Source organism: Streptopelia decaocto (genome assembly GCF_964273445.1).
Source record: "Streptopelia decaocto genome assembly, chromosome: 2".
Lineage (NCBI taxonomy): Eukaryota > Metazoa > Chordata > Aves > Columbiformes > Columbidae > Streptopelia > Streptopelia decaocto.
The window spans coordinates 70263636-70282853 of NC_138655.1; the positions used below are offsets into that span (position 1 = coordinate 70263636).

General features: G+C 39.7%; 1 protein-coding gene across 2 annotated transcripts in view; it reads right to left on the reverse strand.

The window, feature by feature from the left end:
• Positions 1 to 10510: 10510 nt before the first annotated feature.
• FHOD3 (formin homology 2 domain containing 3) overlaps positions 10511 to 19218 on the reverse strand; it is a 384646-nt gene continuing 375938 nt past the window's right edge. For both annotated transcript variants that reach the window (XM_082045688.1, XM_082045687.1), the window contains one exon: positions 10511 to 16534. In XM_082045688.1, coding sequence (XP_081901814.1) covers positions 16452 to 16534 — 83 coding nt within the window. In that variant the 3' untranslated portion in view covers positions 10511 to 16451. The remainder of the gene's footprint in view (positions 16535 to 19218) is intronic.

Below are 19218 nucleotides of genomic sequence, written 5' to 3' on the forward strand. Positions count from 1 at the left end.
ATAAGGTGATAAATGTCAAGTGAAAAAAAAAGATGATGGTAGAAACAGAAGTGATGACTGGCAGAGCTACAGATTTTAAGAATAAATTTGCATATACTAGTCATTAATCCTTGAAATAGGGTAGCTTATTAGCAGTAAAATTGTTGATGTGGGCATGCTGATGGAGAAAAGACAGAAGCATGGCACTAGTAATTCTGCTCTGCATTTGGAAACAAACAGAACAGGATACTAATTTCATAGAAGTTTTTAACCACTCTGCTAAGCAGTTTTCAGTAAGAGAGAAACTAGGAAAAAATCATCAGGCCTGAATGTCTTGAATGCAAAAATCCTGAAAGTTTTTGCTGGGGTATCTTTAGTCCAGGGGACTGAAATTTTAATAATACTTTGGATTTCAGCAGGATTCCAGAATGCAAACACTGTGCAGGAGTTAGGGAGGGCGAGGGGGATAACCCTGTGGACTACAGCAGGTTCCTGTTAATCCCCCACAAAATAAATGGAAAAATTAATATGGTATTGCTCCAACTGGAGGTATTCAAGGACAGTAATATAATTAATTTGTGCTTATTTGTAGGAAATGAGTTCATTTAAACAAACTGCAGATCACTACTTGATGAGACAACAAGATTGGATTATGAAAGTAATGAAGCAGATATGATCTATATCAGGCATTCAGGAAGGCTTTTAACTCTTTAAAATGCATTCCCTTTCATTTTAATAGAAGTTGTTGCTTTATAGCATCAACAGAGCACTTGAAATGCATTATGAACCAGTTTTCTGATGTGCCATATTCTGACAGACTAGGATATCAATGCAGCAGTGATTGCCACTATAGTGTCAAAGTAAACACATGGCTCTAAATGTGACAGTAAAGCATTAAAATAGCAGAGTGGTGTCTGTGACCAGTGGTATCTCAAGCCACTGTCCTCCCCACTTCCCATATGTACCCTGAGGTATTCCCTGCTACATCAGGTAAACATGCTGTTGTAACCTGCAAGTGGACTGAACCATCCTGTCACTGCTCCACATCCCATAACTGTTTTACCAAGCTTTTCTGGAACAGTGAGGGAAGCAGTAGTTCCTTGATTTTTGGCTATCATTCAAAGCAGATGCATTATCATATTTTTTAACTCCTAAAGGCAAGAAGTGTCTCTGCATTAGGTACCTATACAGTGCCAAGCCCCATGTGCATTTGATGCCTGTTTACAAAGGTGTTTTTATGTGTGCAGATCATGTGCTGGTACATGTTAGAGGTTGAGTAGGTGCAAAGAAAACATTCATTTATGCTAAGCGATCATTACCTGTTCTGAGCTGGACTTGTCATGCTCTAAAGGCACTAGTTAAGCCCTCTTTCATACACATATTCTTTGCTTTCCTCAGGTTTTTGGGAGCTGCTCACATACACCCACAGAAAAATGTGGTCACCTGCTTGTCCCTGGCCAAAATATGATCTGCGGCATAAGCAGAGTGAGTGCCACTCACACAGTGGCAGCTGCTCTTCAGCTTCATGAAGCGTTGCCTAAGCCCTCTAGCTTGGCTCTACCGGGTGCTTCTCCAGGTGATGTCCAGATGATTTGAAATGTCCTGCCACCTGTGTGAGGTCTGGCATCAGCTCTGCTTTTCAGAAGCCTCCTTAATGAGAAGTTCATCAAATGGGCAGTATACGGAGGTGTGAGTTTTCAGAACCTTATTCTAGAATTATTTGGTTTGGTTAGGCTACGTTTGGTGTTTTTGTTTTGGTTTGCTGTTGTTGTTTTATTTTATTATTTTTTTTAAATTTCAGCTGTTCTGTATGAACATCTGGGCAAACAGTTATGTGCTCCAAAAATCACTGGCATATTGTATTGAGATGCAACTGGTCTATAATTAAATACTAAACATTTTGTTTACACACAGAATGAAATTGTAGCAGTTGCAACTCCTCTAGCTGACAGGTCAGCAGTAATCAGTCCATTGTAATCTAAAGACATACATTTTAGATGACAGGGGTATTTTTTAGCCTCACACACAAACTTTAAAACCTCAGAGGTGACAGCTAAAAAAAAAGGTCTCCAAAGTCTCATGGTCTACTTCAACTCCAATTACTCTCCAGGCATAACTATATTCATGAGGTTTAGCACAGCCAAGAAACTTCAGCCAAAAGTTCTTTCCAAAGCTGTGGATAATGTCATTTCTGCCAAGTATAAGTAAAGACTTTGAAAACACATGGCACAAGGCAGTTATCCTGCAAACACAGTCCTCTCAATTGGTTGGTTGCAAAATTTGAAATGTTGACAAGGCTGCTCTTAAGGATCATGTATTTCTTAAGAAGACATTTGCTATGCTGTGCTACAAAGTTAAAACATCCCAGAAAAGTATCTGTAGTGGAAAGTCCACTTAAGAATAATATAAGCTTTAGTGACAGCCAGAAATTTCCTGACATTCGTGCACCCAAGATTGCCTTCACGTTTTATAATGGGAACAAGCAAAGGTTGTCTCTTTTCCTCGTTGCTGTCGCAAAGTGCTATTGTATATTGTAGTCATACTGAGTGCAAGCATCGTTCAGTCTGATTCAGCATCAGGCTTTCAATAAGTAATCATGATAATTCACCATATGTAAGTGTTATACAAGCAACTCTCTATCTAATAGTACTACAGTCTACTCTGAAATGCATTTACAGCTTCAGACTGCAAAGATGTCTAATACGGTTCAAAGTAAAAGTAAGAACTTCTCCATTAGTTTGTGCTGTGAGGTCAAATTTCAACTTCAACCTGTAGCTCATAAAAGTGTAAGAAAATCTTATGATATCGAAATAAAGGAGTAGTAATTGAAACTCAAATCCTGTTTTCTGCGTATTTGCCAAGTCAACAGAGCTAAGTAGATATAATTGCCTACCAAATGTAATCCGTCACCTATTCAAAAATTATACATCTATTTACATAGTCCAAAAACATGATGTCAGAGTCATCTGTTTTAAACTCTTTTCTGAGAGAGTTCTTGAACTCTTACCATGAGTATGGGCATCTTATACTCGTTTTGAAGCACTAGTGTTACCTGTAACTTTCCACAGTGTTTCAGACTAAATGAAGAGATGACTTATGGAAGTCTATTGCTCACTTATGGAAGTCTATTGCTCACTCTTACCATGAGTATGGGCATCTTATACTCGTTTTGAAGCACTAGTGTTACCTATAATTTTCCACATTGTCTCAGACTAAATGAAGAGATGACTTATGGAAGTCTGTTGCTCACTTATGATAGTCTATTTTGCTACTAGTCTATTTTGCTCACTTATGGAAGTCTATTTTGCTACTAGATTTCAACTGCTGCAGTCTAGTCAACATGGACTTCTAAATTTGACCTTTTTTCTTCCAACTTCAATTTTTCTAGGTCTCAAATTCCCAGTGAAGATATGTCAATAAGCAAACTGTAGGTAATAAGTAATTATTCCTTTACACGAGCAATTCATATTCCATTATGTCCTTATATCAACATTGGCTTAGCTTTCCAATCTATTTTCTGTCCCATTAATACCTTTGAGGTATTAGGATGGTTCCAGGGTCTTAATTAGCACAAAGACAGTAAAAAGCTTCAAATATTTTGAAAATTAAAATCTTGATTTGGATTTCCACGCCCCTCTTCCCCCCCCACCTCCCAATTCTTAACACTTTTATGTTTATCAGAATTTCAAAACTAATCTATTTTTTGAACTTTAAAAACAGAAATTTTGTTTGAAAAATAGAAATAAGTTTAACAAAAAAAATCATTTTTTCTTTCTTTCCCCCCAGGAAGGTGACCATGACTGACCATCTTTCTAAACAGTGCTGGTTTTAGTTTCCTTATCAAGAAATTCTAAACCAGTTCCAGTTGCTTCAATTACCCTGACTAATTTCCATAATGTTTCCCACCTCCCACTTGCCAAATTTTTATCTTCTGCCCTTCAACATTTTGAGTTTTCTGATGACTTTTACATTCAAGTTCTCCTTCTCAAAGTCTCTACATTTGTCTGTGCCAGTGATCATAGAACTCAGAAAATTTTCTGCATGAAATAGAAAAGACCATCAGCTTATTTATCTTCTTCACTTGCTAGCAGTAGTTTCCGTGTTAGATATCGGGCTGATATTAGAAAATGAGTATTTCAACCCAGTGAGCCTGTATGTGACTACTTTTTTCTGGATCTCAGGAAGGACACACAGACAGGGAATACAGTCATGTTAGTTAGGAAATTGCATGTTGTCAGGGTTCTGTTCCGAGGAGTCTGTTTGTACTCCTGGGTCAGTACTCTGGCATCAGAAAGCATACAAGCAAATTTATAGATCATGTGCAATGAATTCCTGAAACCGATTATCAAAAGCAATAAACAGAAACAAAAACATAGGACAGTGAGTTACTGGAACCTTTAGGCTGATCAAAGGGAAAGCCAAACACTACCTGCCTGGAGTTAAGAACATTTCTCGAGGACATTTCTTCTCTTCATCCTCTGACTTTGCAAGAAAACTACCCCTGAATACTGTAAAGATGGCAATGTTGTCAGGAACAATATACCTTCTGTAAAGATTATTTTAGAGTTTCCTGCAAATTGTGGTCCTTATATGAAGAAAACACACATATCTTCTGCATTGCAGTAAGCCAGCTTTCTCCACAATTACACCCTTTTCACTGCCAAGGAGAATGTTAAGCTGCTAACAGTCTGACTGGGGGGACCACAGAGCTATTTGACTATCATCTTCCTATTTCCTCTGGTCAGTTTTGGCAGCTGGGGGATGAATTACATTAAACTTTGCCTGTATCTGCTGACCCAGATGGTTTATTAAGAGAGAATAACTTCATCAGGTTGGACAAAGAGTGACAGAAAAAGGAGAAAATGATCCCAAGTTTAACTAATGTCTCTGTTGTGATATCCCTGACTACAAGGGAAATGACCAATTGCTCATTTCATTGAGCATTCAGAACCACCGACATAATCCTGTTCTAATTTCTGCTTGCTAAGCGGAGATACGCATTTGAAAAATCCTCCCAGCTGATGACTGAACCACTTCTTACCAAGGTCTTGTGCAACATGAAGCACAGTGCAGCCCTCTCCACAATATCCAACCCCTCTTGAGCTGAGAGGGCTCTCTGCACTTTCTTGCTGGGGTTAAAAGACTTCTAGGCATCTTGTCTGCAGTGTCCTACTTTTTCTGGTCCTTGCCCTCATGAATTCTAGTAGCACTGTATCAACTTTTTTAGCCATCCTAAGGGTACAAAATGTTACTTGAAGGGGCCCTAGAGCTCCTTGATGTGAGGAAAACAGAAGAGTATCCTATATCAAGGAGAGCTGCTGGTCATTTCTCTGCCCATTGCTGCTTCAATGTAGACGTAGAAAACAGGAGATTCACAGGCCACAAGGCTGATGATGCTCATCCCAGCAGGAGTCCTGTACACTGATACCGAAAGTTGAGCAATCCAAGCTTGTTCTGCCAAAGACAAGAGGTGCAACACTAGCTGGACCACAGCTTACATCGTGGACCACAGTCAGGATTTTATTACAGCCTAACAAGAGGTGATGTCCTCACTGCCATGCACTGAAGTAATTTGTGTTTGTCTGAAGGCAGCAAGGCCCAGAATGGCTCCTTTCTATGACTCTTGCCTCACTCATGTTGCATTTTTATTTTTGCTGCTCACTGCAAAAAAAATGAATCTGGGAAATCATCAAATTCTTTTAAAACAGATTTTAGATCTGCCCGCTTAAGGCAAATCCACTTAACACTCATGAAATGTATGATGTCCCCTTTCTTATCCTTTCTCTTTGTACTTGGTGCCCTCTCTCCTTATAGTCACACAAGTCATAATCCATCCCATTCTTCTTTTCATGCAGTTTAATTAATACACAACTTCTGTAAGAGTCAGCCTTTCTACCTTGCACATTCAGCTAAGCACCCCCTTCCCAGCCTTCAAACTTACTACTGCGTCTGGGCTGCTAAGGTGATCTCTTCGGTTTTCTTTGCTCGGTTCATCTGCCTATCAAAATAAGAATCTTGTCTTTGTCACTAAGGCGTTATGTGGCTTATTCTTATCCTCTACTGCTGATATGGGTGTTGATGTTGCTTTCTTTTTTGTTACCCAAATTAGTTTATTCCTTCTTCCCCAGTGTCCTTTCTGCAGGAGGGAGTGCTCTTTGATGGAGTCGGAGTCTTCACCTGTGCCTCAGTGTTCCCCTGTACCCAGACCTTGTGAGCTTATGATGTAAGAAGCTGTGATTGTAGAAGTGGACATTAAGAAACAGGTAACAAACTGGTAATCATTCTTCAGGGGACCCATATTCTAGCGTAGTAGGTTTTCTGTCTCATCGTTGGTTAGAGAGCTCATCCTCTGAAAGACAGAAAGAGCAATAAACCTTGCTATTTTTTGACATTGTCAATCTCCCTTACCAATAAACACTTTGCAGAAGTTAAAGCACTCACATAACCATCTCATTGCCTTTCCACCTTGCAAAAATATGTTCAGAAGTCAAAATAACAAGTTGCAAGGTTACAAAATCCACTTGCATATTCAAAAATCCGCTTACGACATACCATAAGCATAAACATGCACACAGATGCACTCCTTGAAAACGATTTACATGATGTTGCGGAGAGGTACGTGAAAATACAAATGTTTAGCTATTACATACCTTAATGTAAAGCCCACTCTCAGGTGAACTATTATCAAGTAATTGCAACTTTATGAATACCCTGATTATCTGCAGAAAGATTTATTGGATATTATCGAATAATGAAAAATTTACACTCATTCCCACCACAGGAAAGAAAAAAAAACCCACCAAACCTTAAAGATGGTGTAAGTTAACGCTGCAGAGAGAATGCAGGTTTGGAGAAGGAACTAGTACATTAAGCAGAATTGCATGGCAAGAAACTTATTTCACCAGTAGTTCTTAAGACCAGCCTTAAACCCAAACCTGCTGGTTTCTAGTAACCTGTTTACCAGTCTCTGTCTGTAAAGATTTGGTAAAAAATTTTGTAACAATGGTAAGAGTTTCTACTAAAATTTTCTTTTCCTATTAGGAAATTTAACTAGTGTCAAAAAAAATAAATAAATTGCAACTGACTGCTTCAGGTTGTTTTGTTTTCAGACTTTGCAGTGTTTTGGCCTATAAGACAACACAGAATTTCCAGACTATATAACTTTGGATGCTAGCTGGGTTTTGTTCCACATGCTTGTAATCTGAACACGTTTGAGATAATTTCTCTGGAAACAAGGATTCACTCTTGGTTTTCAGGCTATAGTGTGCTATCCATTCTTGAGAGAGAATTCCCTAGTGAAACTGGTGAGGTTAAAATGATTTAGGGCCTTTTTGTCAAATAAACAATTCCATTTTCCATCAAGTTTAACATTCTAATAGTTATCTTCGGGGGCTTGACTCAGTCTCACTGAAGTCCATCAGGCTCTTTCCACTGCTCACAGAGCCAACAGCATGAAATTTTAATTTGGCTTTGGTCACTACTACTTGGTATTCAATATGCTTTCTTTATCATTATACTCACAGCTAGCTTTATTTAGATCATCACTGTTGACACTGTGATTATTTAGATTTTTATTTATTAACCTGAGCAGTTATTGTTCTCTATAATTAATGCAGAATAGTTGGGAGGTGTTCCAGACAAACCTATGTGAAGGCTGTCTAGTTTGCCTTCAAATAGGTATCTTGGCATTTTGCAAGAAGAGGTTTCTTTCTTTCTTGACTTTTCTATGAGGTCAATAATTTTCCGTAAGTTTATGTGGGGAAAAAGTTTGTTGAAACAATATCCAGGGCCTCTTTTTAACAATAATTTTCCTTTGCTATATCGTGCCAAGATTATTTAAGCCTCCCAGTGCATATTTATAGGAAGTTTGGACAAGGATGGAAGGAGGATTAATTTTTTTGAGCTCTCGTTCAGGAGTCGGAATATTTAATTGCTTTATTGAAAATGAGAATTTTCACCCTGGTGTAGCTTTTGGATACCTGGAAGAAATATGTTTTCACAGGTTACTCCATGGTTTTTAGTGCAAACATATCCAACATGCAGTCACGGCACCTGCCTTTGCGGTGATGGATACACTCCAGATCCTTGGCCACTTGTCAGCCCCTCACCTGAGCCCGGCCTGGCTCAGCAAGGGCTTTGTGCTCCCTGTACCAGGGAGAAGATTTCAAACCACTGCTCTTAAGTAAATGCGAGGCTTTGCCGAGACAGACTTGGTTAATGTTGCCTTGAGACAGATCCAGTACAATGCTTACTGGAGGCTATGGCCTGGCCTTGACCTCACCTTTGCCTTCAAGTTTGTCCAGTTTCAATTGCTGTTGGATTTATCTCATATTTTCTTTTTCTTTGCTTGTTAATTGCCACTCTTCTTGTGTTACCTTAACTATGGATTGAACAAAGGAAAATATATATAAAAGTTGACTGGTCATTTTGTCTGTTGTCTAGGCAGAGAGATCTGAACACTCATCAAGAGATACGCTTAAACCACTTCTGGTCATCGTTACAGACATCACGGTGCAGGTTGTGCTCAGTAATCCTGGGGGCCCCACATGAGACGCCAAAAGGGTCTCACCCTCCACAGTGAGGGTACACATCTTCTGTACATTGGCATGTGTTTTCCAGATAAATCAAGATAAATAATAAATGAAATGAAAGGCTCCTGACTTGGCTCAAGCAAGAGAGCAAGCTTGGCAGAGCGGTGGGAGAGCGCTGGGTGCTGGGGAGGAGAACAGCCCCTTCCAGCTCATGGGAACTGAAAAGCAATATTATTGAGAAGAATACCTCTGCAGATGGATGAGTCCTGCTCAGAAATCATTTGGGAAAAGCTGGGAAGAGAGGCCCTCATTGGCGTGACACCTCATGTAGACTGTGTTCCTTTTGGGATTTCCCAGCAGAGGTCCGTCTCATCAGAAGTTGACTAATGGAGAACAGCTGTCATTCTTGATTTCCTGTGAAAAAACTCGCAAGAGGTAAAGCTTCAAAAACAGCCCTGTCCCTTTTCCGAACTGCATTCCCATCAGAAAACTTGGAGAAGTTATAATAGGAAAAAAATGTTGGTTTTTAATTTTTTTATTTAGTTGTGTGTTCTCAAACTGTTCTGAAGGGTCTATAAACCAGGGCATGCAGCTGTGCAATGGATAATCTGCATACTTACTTGTTCCCTGACTACAGGCCAGAGGCTTCTCTGTGACAACACATGAGCTCTGACTGGGCACCAGGTCTGAAAAATATATGGACGCATTGTCATCACACATCTGGAATTTAGAATTGCTAATGGATATGCTGTGATAGAAAAGAAAAGTGTCTGGCCAATAACCTTGGTTTATATATTTATTTTAAAAAGCATTACCACATTTCTGGCTAGTAGCCTTTCATCCTCTAGACTTTACACCAGTGCATCTGGAATGCTAAGCAGCTCTTTCAGGGATGCAGACATATCCCAAAAGGCATCTTTTTTTTAAAATTTGAAATAACTTGAAAAATTAATTAAAAAGGAGGTAGGTGGTATTTTTCCCTAAGGAGGCTTACATACCTAGCATTTTATATCAGCTCCTACCATCGCAGAAACCATAGGTGAAAATTCTCTCAGACTCTCAGTTAACCTACTTTGTCTCCCAGGATGTTGCTATAAACACACGTAGCTGTGTTTCAATAATGTATTTTGACCTGATTATCTGTGTAGCTCTAATGAGCAATTACTCGTGAGTAGCTTGTTGCAGGACTAGCAGTGGAAATCTGAGCACTTGGGAGTTTCTACTTGTCACTTTGACCTCCCTCCTCATCGCAGTCACAACCTGCAGGCAGAGCAGATGCAAGAGTCCCTGAGCTATATGTCACCCTCCATAGGGCTGGGGATGTCCCTTTGTCAACTTGGTCTCTCTCAAATGCTGGGAAATTGCAAGAAAAGAATCAGACACCAGCAAATAGAGAAAACTGCAAGACCACTGCCTGTCCAGGCACACTCATAGGTGGCCACCAGAAATTACATACCACAGTGATGCATGAATTGTATTTCAGCCAAGTTAAAGGCACGTCTTGTTTACTGGCCACCTTTGCAGTTATGGTAAGTGTTTCACATCTTGATGCAGAAGCCATCTGAAATGATCCCCAACACACAGGTAGTCTTGCATTTTATTTCTGTTTGGTTGTATAAATCTCATATCATCACACAATGTGCTCTGTGCACAGAGTATTTTTAAGGCAACTCTGAGCCAATGCAGCAAGCAGTCATCGTGTACGTTTAGTGAGGATTTGTAGGGCTGGATTACTGAAATCCTTGAGAACCAGACACGTTTTCATTTTCTTCACTCAAGATTAGGAATTAGGTTCAAACTGTGAAGCTAAGGTAAAAGATCAGCTTTTTATGATCAGACCACCCATATGGTTTAACAGCAACTGTTTTGTTGTCCCCATGGTGGCTTTGCAGGTACTTAGAGAGTAAGAAAAAAACAACCCGTGAACCGTCTTCCCACCCATTTCCCACCAAAGCTTCCATGACCTTTTTCATCAACAAAATCAGAACCAGCTCAGTCAGTGCTTTATAAAGCTTTATTGCAAGATGTGTTTACATAATGCTGTAGAGGTGAGCTTTTTAACTACTTATATCAAGAAATTTTGGACACAGGTCTGCGGTCAGTTTGCCATATTGACCCTGCATGGCACAGAAAAAAAAAGTGTGGTTGCATCTTTCCAGACAGCAAAGTGGGGAGAGTGGGGGGAAAAGAGGCAGATAAGGGGTGCGTTAAAAATAAAATCCCCCTGGTTTAATGCTATATGTGACAAAACTTCTGAAGGATCAATACAAACGGCAGGTGAGCTTCATGTGTTATAAAATCTTAAAGAGTAATTCAAGTTCTTTGTGAAGTAGAACTAAGAAACATGAATGTGGTTTCACGGACAATTAAATTTAACATTAAAAAAAAAAAAATCACCTAAAATGAGAAAACAACAAACAAAAACTCAACCCAAAAGACCTGTAGATAATATCTCTGACCATGCATGGCTTGTTTTTTAAATTACAATTCACAGAATAACACTGCTGGAAAGCCTATTTTACACTATGCTACACAGAACACGAAAAAACATGAGTAGTGACATTTACACAATTTTACAGTATTTCTCCTCAGTCTAAGAAACACGCCCTTTTCTACTTTACATTTTTTTTACAATTCCCAGCTCACAAAAAAAGGACACTATGCGCACAAAGACAGTCTTTAAAAAGGAGAAATGCACCCGATGCTACAAATAAACCTTTTATTTCACAGAAGCCTCTGTATTAGATAGTGATTAAACAAAATATATCTCTATCTGCCACTCAATGTGAAATGGACTAATTAGAAATGATTTTTTTCTTTTTTTTCTTTTTTTTTTTTGCATAAACATAGAACTATACAACATCTCTGAATCTCCTTGCATTACTTGCTATGTAACTATTAAACTGCTTGCCAAAAACCTCTTGGGATCGCATCTGAAATGCCAACTGAGCCAGTTGCTGCCCCAGTCAAAAAGAAGGAAGGTAAACCTCATACGTTGTTCGAGCGTTTGCAAATACTTTTCAACAGTTACCTATAACCAAACAATTTCTGTTTCAAAAATGCTCCATTTTATTTTCTTTCAGAGCCTGTAAGTACCTGGCAGTTTTCCCTGTGGAGGAATATCAGCAGTTGTAGCCTTACAGCTTAGGAAAGGGTTTCTTGCGTCTGGATGCTGGAAACGTGGAGCCACGGCCCGAACATGGCGCAGGGTCAGGCCCTGCGCTCTGCACGCATGAAAACCGGGCCCGGAGGCAATGAGAGGAGCGGTACGTGTGGACCGAGCGAAGAGGAGCGACAAAGACAAAGGGGAAATATGCTCGTGCTTCTGTCTGACACCACGTTCCTGTATGTCCTTTAGATAAAAGCGGGCAGTGTGTATGTCTGTCTGTGGGTTGTAGCGGGAGGATAAAGGATGTGAAACTGGTAGGCTGCCACCTCGCCCCCCTTTCATCTCAGTAAAATCAGACTGTTGTAAAAATAAACACCACAGAGCGCGCATGCACCTGGATCCAGACTGCTACCTTCAGCCAAAGGGTTTCTGAAGCGTTTCGGACAGACGCTGGCTGTTGTTACATTACTGGGGACACTGTTGTAGAGCACACCCCTGAGAAAAGGAACCATTAACTGCACCTATGGCAGCGTCACGCCCCTTAGGTTTGCAGCAGATGTTGCATTTCTCGCTTGTGACTTTTCAATGGCTTTTAGTATTCGCCAGGGTACGTTTAGAGCACAGCACGCTGGGGATTTAAGGTGCTGTCCTGCCACGTTATTGAGTACCTTGAGGGGGAACGGAGCGCCGTGCAGGAGGCCCTTGCTGTTCAGTCACATCAAGACTCTGATTCCAAATTTCTGATAAATTGGAGCATGAACTCTTATCTAGATATTCACATGTGACTTTCTATTAAGCTAAAGCCAAAGTCTTGACTGTCTACAAATCTGATGCCTTATTTTGCTGACAGAATCAATCACTACAGAGATTTACAATAAAAGGGGGTCAGAAGAGAAAAAGAAATGTATTTTGAAAACTGCTTTTGACACTGTTTCCAGTATTTATCAGAGCAAGAAAGACCCTCACTAAATCACCATTTTTTTGTTGATTTTGGATTATGGACAGGGATCTATCAAACAGAAGGGTCACATGTAGCAGCCAAGGGGCTATAAAACATCTGGAATCCATGAGCCTGGTGCCTGGCCTTACTGAAAGGTGAAGAGTGATGAATTTGATTTTTGTGAGGGATCTTTCACTCTCAGCTGTGGCACACAGCAGTCCCTGGGGCCGTTTCTTCACCGCAGCTACATAACTGCTACTGCAAATTATTCCTCAGCTGGGAGCAAGGGAATATCAAGTATTTGTATGCAGTCTGCTTTTAAACACCGAGGGAGATGAAAGGAAAATAGGATAGCTTCTTTTTGGCAGCCATTTCATATGCTAAAGTCTACCTCAACATCCAAATCAGGAAGGCATTATGGTGGCAGACAGACAAGTTATTGGCAGCAGATGGGTGCTCAAATAAAGACCAGCAGTGACTCTGAGAGCTTCGTGGAGATACAAAACTCTGGGCACTACATTTGCAGCTGACGGGTACTATGAGAAAGAAGAGAGGTAGCTATTATGGCTTCAAGTGTTTAAAAAACAGCCTTCATGGATCTTTAAGTGAGAAAGGGGAACATGCGTTACCACACCGTGTTTCCAAGACCTTTATATTTGTCGCAAAAACAATCCATATCTCACACATTTTAAAACAACTGTTACATCCTTATGGTGGAGGGGCAGGCAGCACCCCAAATCATGAAGGTTACAACCCGATGAGACAGACTGACAAAGGCATGCAAATATAACTAATTCCTCCGTTTCATCTGGAATCCTCTAGTTAGATGAAAGGGAACAAATGTTACTCCCATAACCAGGACATGCTAGCAGACTCTGGAGGAAATACTGACACCTTATAGATTAGCACATTGGGCTGCTGGCCATTTTTATCATGAATCAAAATGGAAATATTTTCTGTAGTTATTGCGTTGTTACTGTGTTTGATGATCTTGTTGCAATACACACTGAGGACAGTGGAATTAATCTTACGGTGTATACTACCGCATAACAAGACCAAGTTATCCTTCAGAAAAATTTGTATCGGTTTTACAGACAGAGAGCAGGAACTCAGGCAAAAATACAGAAAAACAAACATAATGGAAAAATGGACATGGAAGAATATGCTTCACACTTAAGACACTTGCATCCAAAGAATCTGAAATAAACCAGCTTTTTTTTCCTGAACTTTTCCTAACCCCACTCCCCTTATTTAATTTTCTCCTCAGTAAGGAGTATATGAAGTTTTTGCACAATTTCTGTACAATTCCTGGAAAACACATATGCCCAACTGTTAGTAATTCATCAGCTATGTTAAGTTTCAGACACAGATGCTGTACTATGTCTAGATGAAACACAAATTTGTTTCCTGTTAGCAAGTGGTCATCAACAGCCACCTACTTTGCACATTCAGCATATTTTAATTAAAATATTCAGTTTTAAATGCTTATTTGTTTTTCTCTCTCCAATCAAATATAGGACATCTGTTAATGTAAATGCATTTTGTTACATTTTGGTTTCTTTTATCACTTAACCAGTATAACAGTTCAACATAATAGTTACATTCAGGGTGTCTTCCTCGTGTTTCAGACCTTCAAGACCTGCACAAACCCCCAATACCTTCTTTATTCTAAGCATCCTTAAGTGAGATTTTGAAGTCCATAATGGTAAGCAGCACATAAACATCCACTTTAAAATCCAGATGTTTGTAGGTCTTGCTTATTTTACAGTGAGATTAATTATATGCCACTTCTTTCTGTTTCCTAACTAGCTTCCTCCTTTTCCTAGCCTTCAAATACACAACATATTTTATTAATTATACAACTACTGCCTTCTGCCTACTTGTACCACTGACTTTTCAACAAACCGAGGGGAAAAGCAGATCAAACTCAATGCTATCCTTAAGAATCTTTGCTCACTAGTGACTTTTTACCCATGGACTTTGACATGAGAAGATCCAAGGCAATGGTAACTAAAGAATAAGATGTTACAATCAAGAGAAGGACAGCACAGACAGGATATTCCACCACAGATCTCACTGCAGTGTTGTCAGCTATCTGGTTCTCTCAGCACTTGGATGCTCTGCTTAATGCAATGTCATGGATGACCAAGGTTTCAAAGGTTTATTGTGTTTGGTTCAACTATCCTGAACAATCTTCAGCAATTATCCTGTCCTTAATGAGAGCCGAGTAGAATAACTTGTTGACATACCTGACCTAGCTTGGGTGCCAGAAGCAACATAGCTATGGCACTAGGAGCCCAGCAGAGACTATTCATTAATCCTACTTCTCAAGTGTGTTTAACAGCCAAAACTGAACCCAGATAACTAGCTACCCTACTTAACTAGTTCCCCAGTTAACTAGCTTGAAGGAAGCCCCAGTTGTTACTGCTGTGCAGATACACCCTTAATCATAGAGGCTAAGGCAATGGAAAGAGAGAATTTTGTGCATCCTTGAGGATCAATTGGTCATCTACAGACTTTGGCTTAAATAGTTCCCTTTTATGTTATTGTTATTTGAAGTTCTCATCAAAATGCTTCAGCACTGGCCAGGGTGACTGTGTTCAATTAATCTTCACTGCTGTGCATGTCCTGCACTTAAAGGCAGATGAGTTGACTAAAGGTTCTTCAAACACACATGCTGAGGGCAGTTATAAAAGTCGGCTATAAAACAGCGAGATAAGGGCAAACATATTGGAGTGTTCACTGTGGTACCTTCTCTACTTGCATCAAGGATAATCACAAAAAAAGAGTAAAGAACAGCAAAACCACAGCAGGCTTTTAGCAGGGCCATTTCATATTCAGATCCAATAATTTTAAATAAAATCACCACCACATTATCTTGCAGCAGAGAAAAGCAGCATGAAGGGCACAGGCAAGTGAAGAAAACTTCTTGATCTTAGCATCTGAATGCACTTATTGAGTATGTAAAATTGTTGGCATAGATCTCTTTGAAACCGTACAAATGCACAGTACAGCCATAGCTCAATAAGAGGGAGGTATTCTGTGTCCTCTCCTCTATGCGCATGCTGCTATGTACAGTATGAGTGTGTATTAATACACATGAAATTCAGGATCCTAAACTTTCCATTTGTACTGCAGGCCATCTCCTGCCCCATAGGGTGAATCCCATTGAATAACATTGAGTCCCTACAAAAATACATTCTTTTCCTCCTGTCCAGGTGGAATGGAAAGCCTCCAGAGTGAAAATCATGGTCTGGCCAGTTTCAGCAGAAGCATGATTTCACACCACGACTGCATGTGTATAGATACACACACATGTCCACACATTCATTCTGTACATATACAAAGGTACACATACATTTTTACATTCTTTGGTGGTAAAATAATAATTAAAAAAACCCAAACAAACCACAGGGTTGCACAGACGGTGCATCTTTGCTTAACGAATCTGCTTCAGGAAAATTTGGGTCGCTGTAACAGGAGTTATTTTGCCTCTTTAAGGACTGTTCCTCGCATTGACAAAATGCCATACATTTACAATGACTAAAACAGGGCAAAAGGAAAGCCAACGTAAACACAGTTCATGTGACAGATAACTCGGAGAGAGGCCCCTCCTACCCACTTCAACACACCATGAGAGAAGCAGCCATATGCTTTCACCTACAAGCACTCAAACGCCTCAGTCACTGTCCCAATGTCGTGCTGAGCTGCGGCCCACCCTTCTTCTGCCCTGGCTGTGGGGTTTCGCTTTTTGTTGCTTATTAAAAATCGAACTATCAGAGGATGGGATGCTGGGAGCAGCAGAGGAGGCTGGCAGGTCAATGCCACACCGAAGGGTTGTCAGCCTGTGTGCTTCAGGTGAATGGTTCTTCTCGTCGCCACCTCTGGGATGTCAAACCTGCATCTCGGAGGTGCTGATGAGGCCCAGTGCTTTGGCTTCTTCTGGTGTCAGTCCGCTCTTTAGTGTCCTTCTCACTGGATGGCCATAAATTCCAAAAGCAGGAAAAACAAAACAAAGAAAATGCAAACAATTAGAAGCGATAATTACACAAGACTTTCCGCTGAAATAAAACCCTTGTTACCATGCAAGCTGAGTCAAATCAAAAGTTCCTATGTACTCTGGGCCTTGAGTTCAGAAATACCTATGCCAAATCCATGGGAGCATCAAGTACCCAGCAACTCCAAAGAGTCTGGCAAAAAGACATTTGTCATTCACATTTAGCCTTTTAAGGAAAAATACCACAGCATTTAAAGATTTTTTTTCTCTGAAAAGGTATCATTTGATTTTCCGTACATAGAAAGTATCATCTGCCCTATTATTTTATAATTTTATAAAGATTTTTAAAAATAGCTTTTGGATCTTTATAGGGCTCAATTTAATTTATCAGTATTAAATCCTATATGACCCTTTAAAGGTGTAAAAAAAAACCCCAAAAGGTTAAAAGATTAAAAATGTGACTATTTCATAGTCTATTCAAATCATTAAAACTATTGTTTTCATACACAGTCCCTTTTCTTTTGTAGTGTTCTCCCATCCTAGCCCCATTTGTGTAATCTTTGCCATTAGTAGTCTGTGGCATTTTAGTTGAATTGAAATAATAAATCTAGACCCAAATCTTGTTTCCTAATTTTCTATGAAGTGTTCTGAACAGTAGCCCCAACATAAAACTTTTAAAGTTTGTGATTGCCTTTTTTATTCAGGAACAAGTGACTATGTGACTGCACACACTGAGCATTAGTGTCCTCCTGTTTTTTCTGGTGCCATAATTTTCAGGAGAATGGGCTTTAGTTCAAGATAAAAATGGGTTGTTCACTCCACACCTTTATGTTCTTCAAGTACAAAATACACATTCAGAAGTCTAAGCTGCATGCAAAGCATAAACAATGACTTTATGTTGAACAAAATATATCCAGAGCCCCAAAATAACGAAGTCTAGAGGAAATTCTTTGAAGTCTAGAGGAAACAACTGGAGACAGAGGTTAAGGACTTCTTGCATTGCTATCATCTAGCAAAATTAAGACTTCTAACTTATTAAGATATCCAGTCCATGTAACTGAAACTGCTTGGTCACATCCAATGGTCTAGCAGGAGTGAGAGGAGAGAATGGATCGACATAGAAAACAAGAGGATAAAAGAAAGGGGAAATATGGTATAGTTGAACATTTGATACCATGCAGGTAGGACAAATGTGATTTCTGTTTGATCGCCAAACCACTTTCATCAGTTACTGAGGTTAATCAAATGAGCTGGGAGGGCCAGAGGTGTAATTGTTCCTCCATTATAAAATCCTTACTTGAAAGTTTTTCTTCAAGGCTCTGTCCTTCCTCCTACAGTTTTTGCATACTTATTAAACACCACTAAGGAGTCTGCATGGCAGCCTCTTACGATATCCACTTTTTCCTACAACACCAATCAGCAACATCTTCCAAGTTTAACAATGCTTAGCTTAAAGCAGTACAAGGTTAAATGCAACTGATAAAGCTACAATTAAGAAAGACTAAAAGGTACTACCAGAGAGCAATGCTTTGGTCTCGATGGTGCAGAATACCCAACATGGATTTTCATGTTAGTCCTCATCACTAAGCACCCTTTTATACTTTCCAGATTTGGTATCCAAATGTCCATGGTGACAAATGTTAATTTCTAGACATAAACTAACAAATACCTTAGGATCTTAAGGTCTCATTGAATCACTCAGTGCTTATTTCTATATAAAAATGAAGTATATGTCAGGAGTGAAAGAACAAATACAAGAAAGCTGTAGAACATTTCTGTCTCATTAAAAGCAAAGACTTCCCCGTGCAGTTCACCTACTTCCTGTCTGTGCTGCCTCTCCCCTGAACATGTTTTTTTTCTGTACCCTCTATAACATGCAGCCAAATGCAGACCATAACTAGCTTGGCCACCAAACAGTAGCGTCATGTTAACACAGACAAATACCAATGATTTTCAGAAGAGCTTATCGGAGACCAGCCAAAAGTCTCTGTCACTAGACTCAAAGTTGGATTGGACATTGCTGCCTAAGAGAGTATTCCTCCTCTGTGAACATGAATTACCCACAGCAGTTATACTGTTGAACCAAGGAAACTGTCAATCATTAGAGAAAAAACATGCATACAGGAGACCGAACTTTCACAGAATGGCTGTCGAGACAACATTACACCTTCCCATTGAAGGCAAAAGTGAACGGAGAAACTGAATGCAGAACAGACTTCCACACTTTAGACACTTTTGCAGAAATGTCAAACCAAATGTATAATCTGCTCTCACACATACCCCCAACTCCCTCAGACCATGATCACTCATATTTGCAAATTGAGCACAATAACCACTGTAAAACAAAGCAATTTTTCTTATCAGATGGTAAAACAGGAAGACTGAGGGAACAAGCAATTGTTATTCCTGTTTGTAAACAGCTGAGGTACTCTGGTAACGCTGGTCATGTACTGGAATATCAAAATTCTGGTCTTATTTATGACAATGTAAATCTAGAGTAACATTCTTTTGGTCAATTCAATTACTACTGCACAAACAACTGGGGCTGAAACTCTGTCTAACAAGTGAAACGGAAACAACTTCCACCAAGCAGAATACAGTTGCTTAAAATCCTCCCTCAGCCTGAGTTACAGGATTATTAGTTTAATAAGAAAAGCCAAAT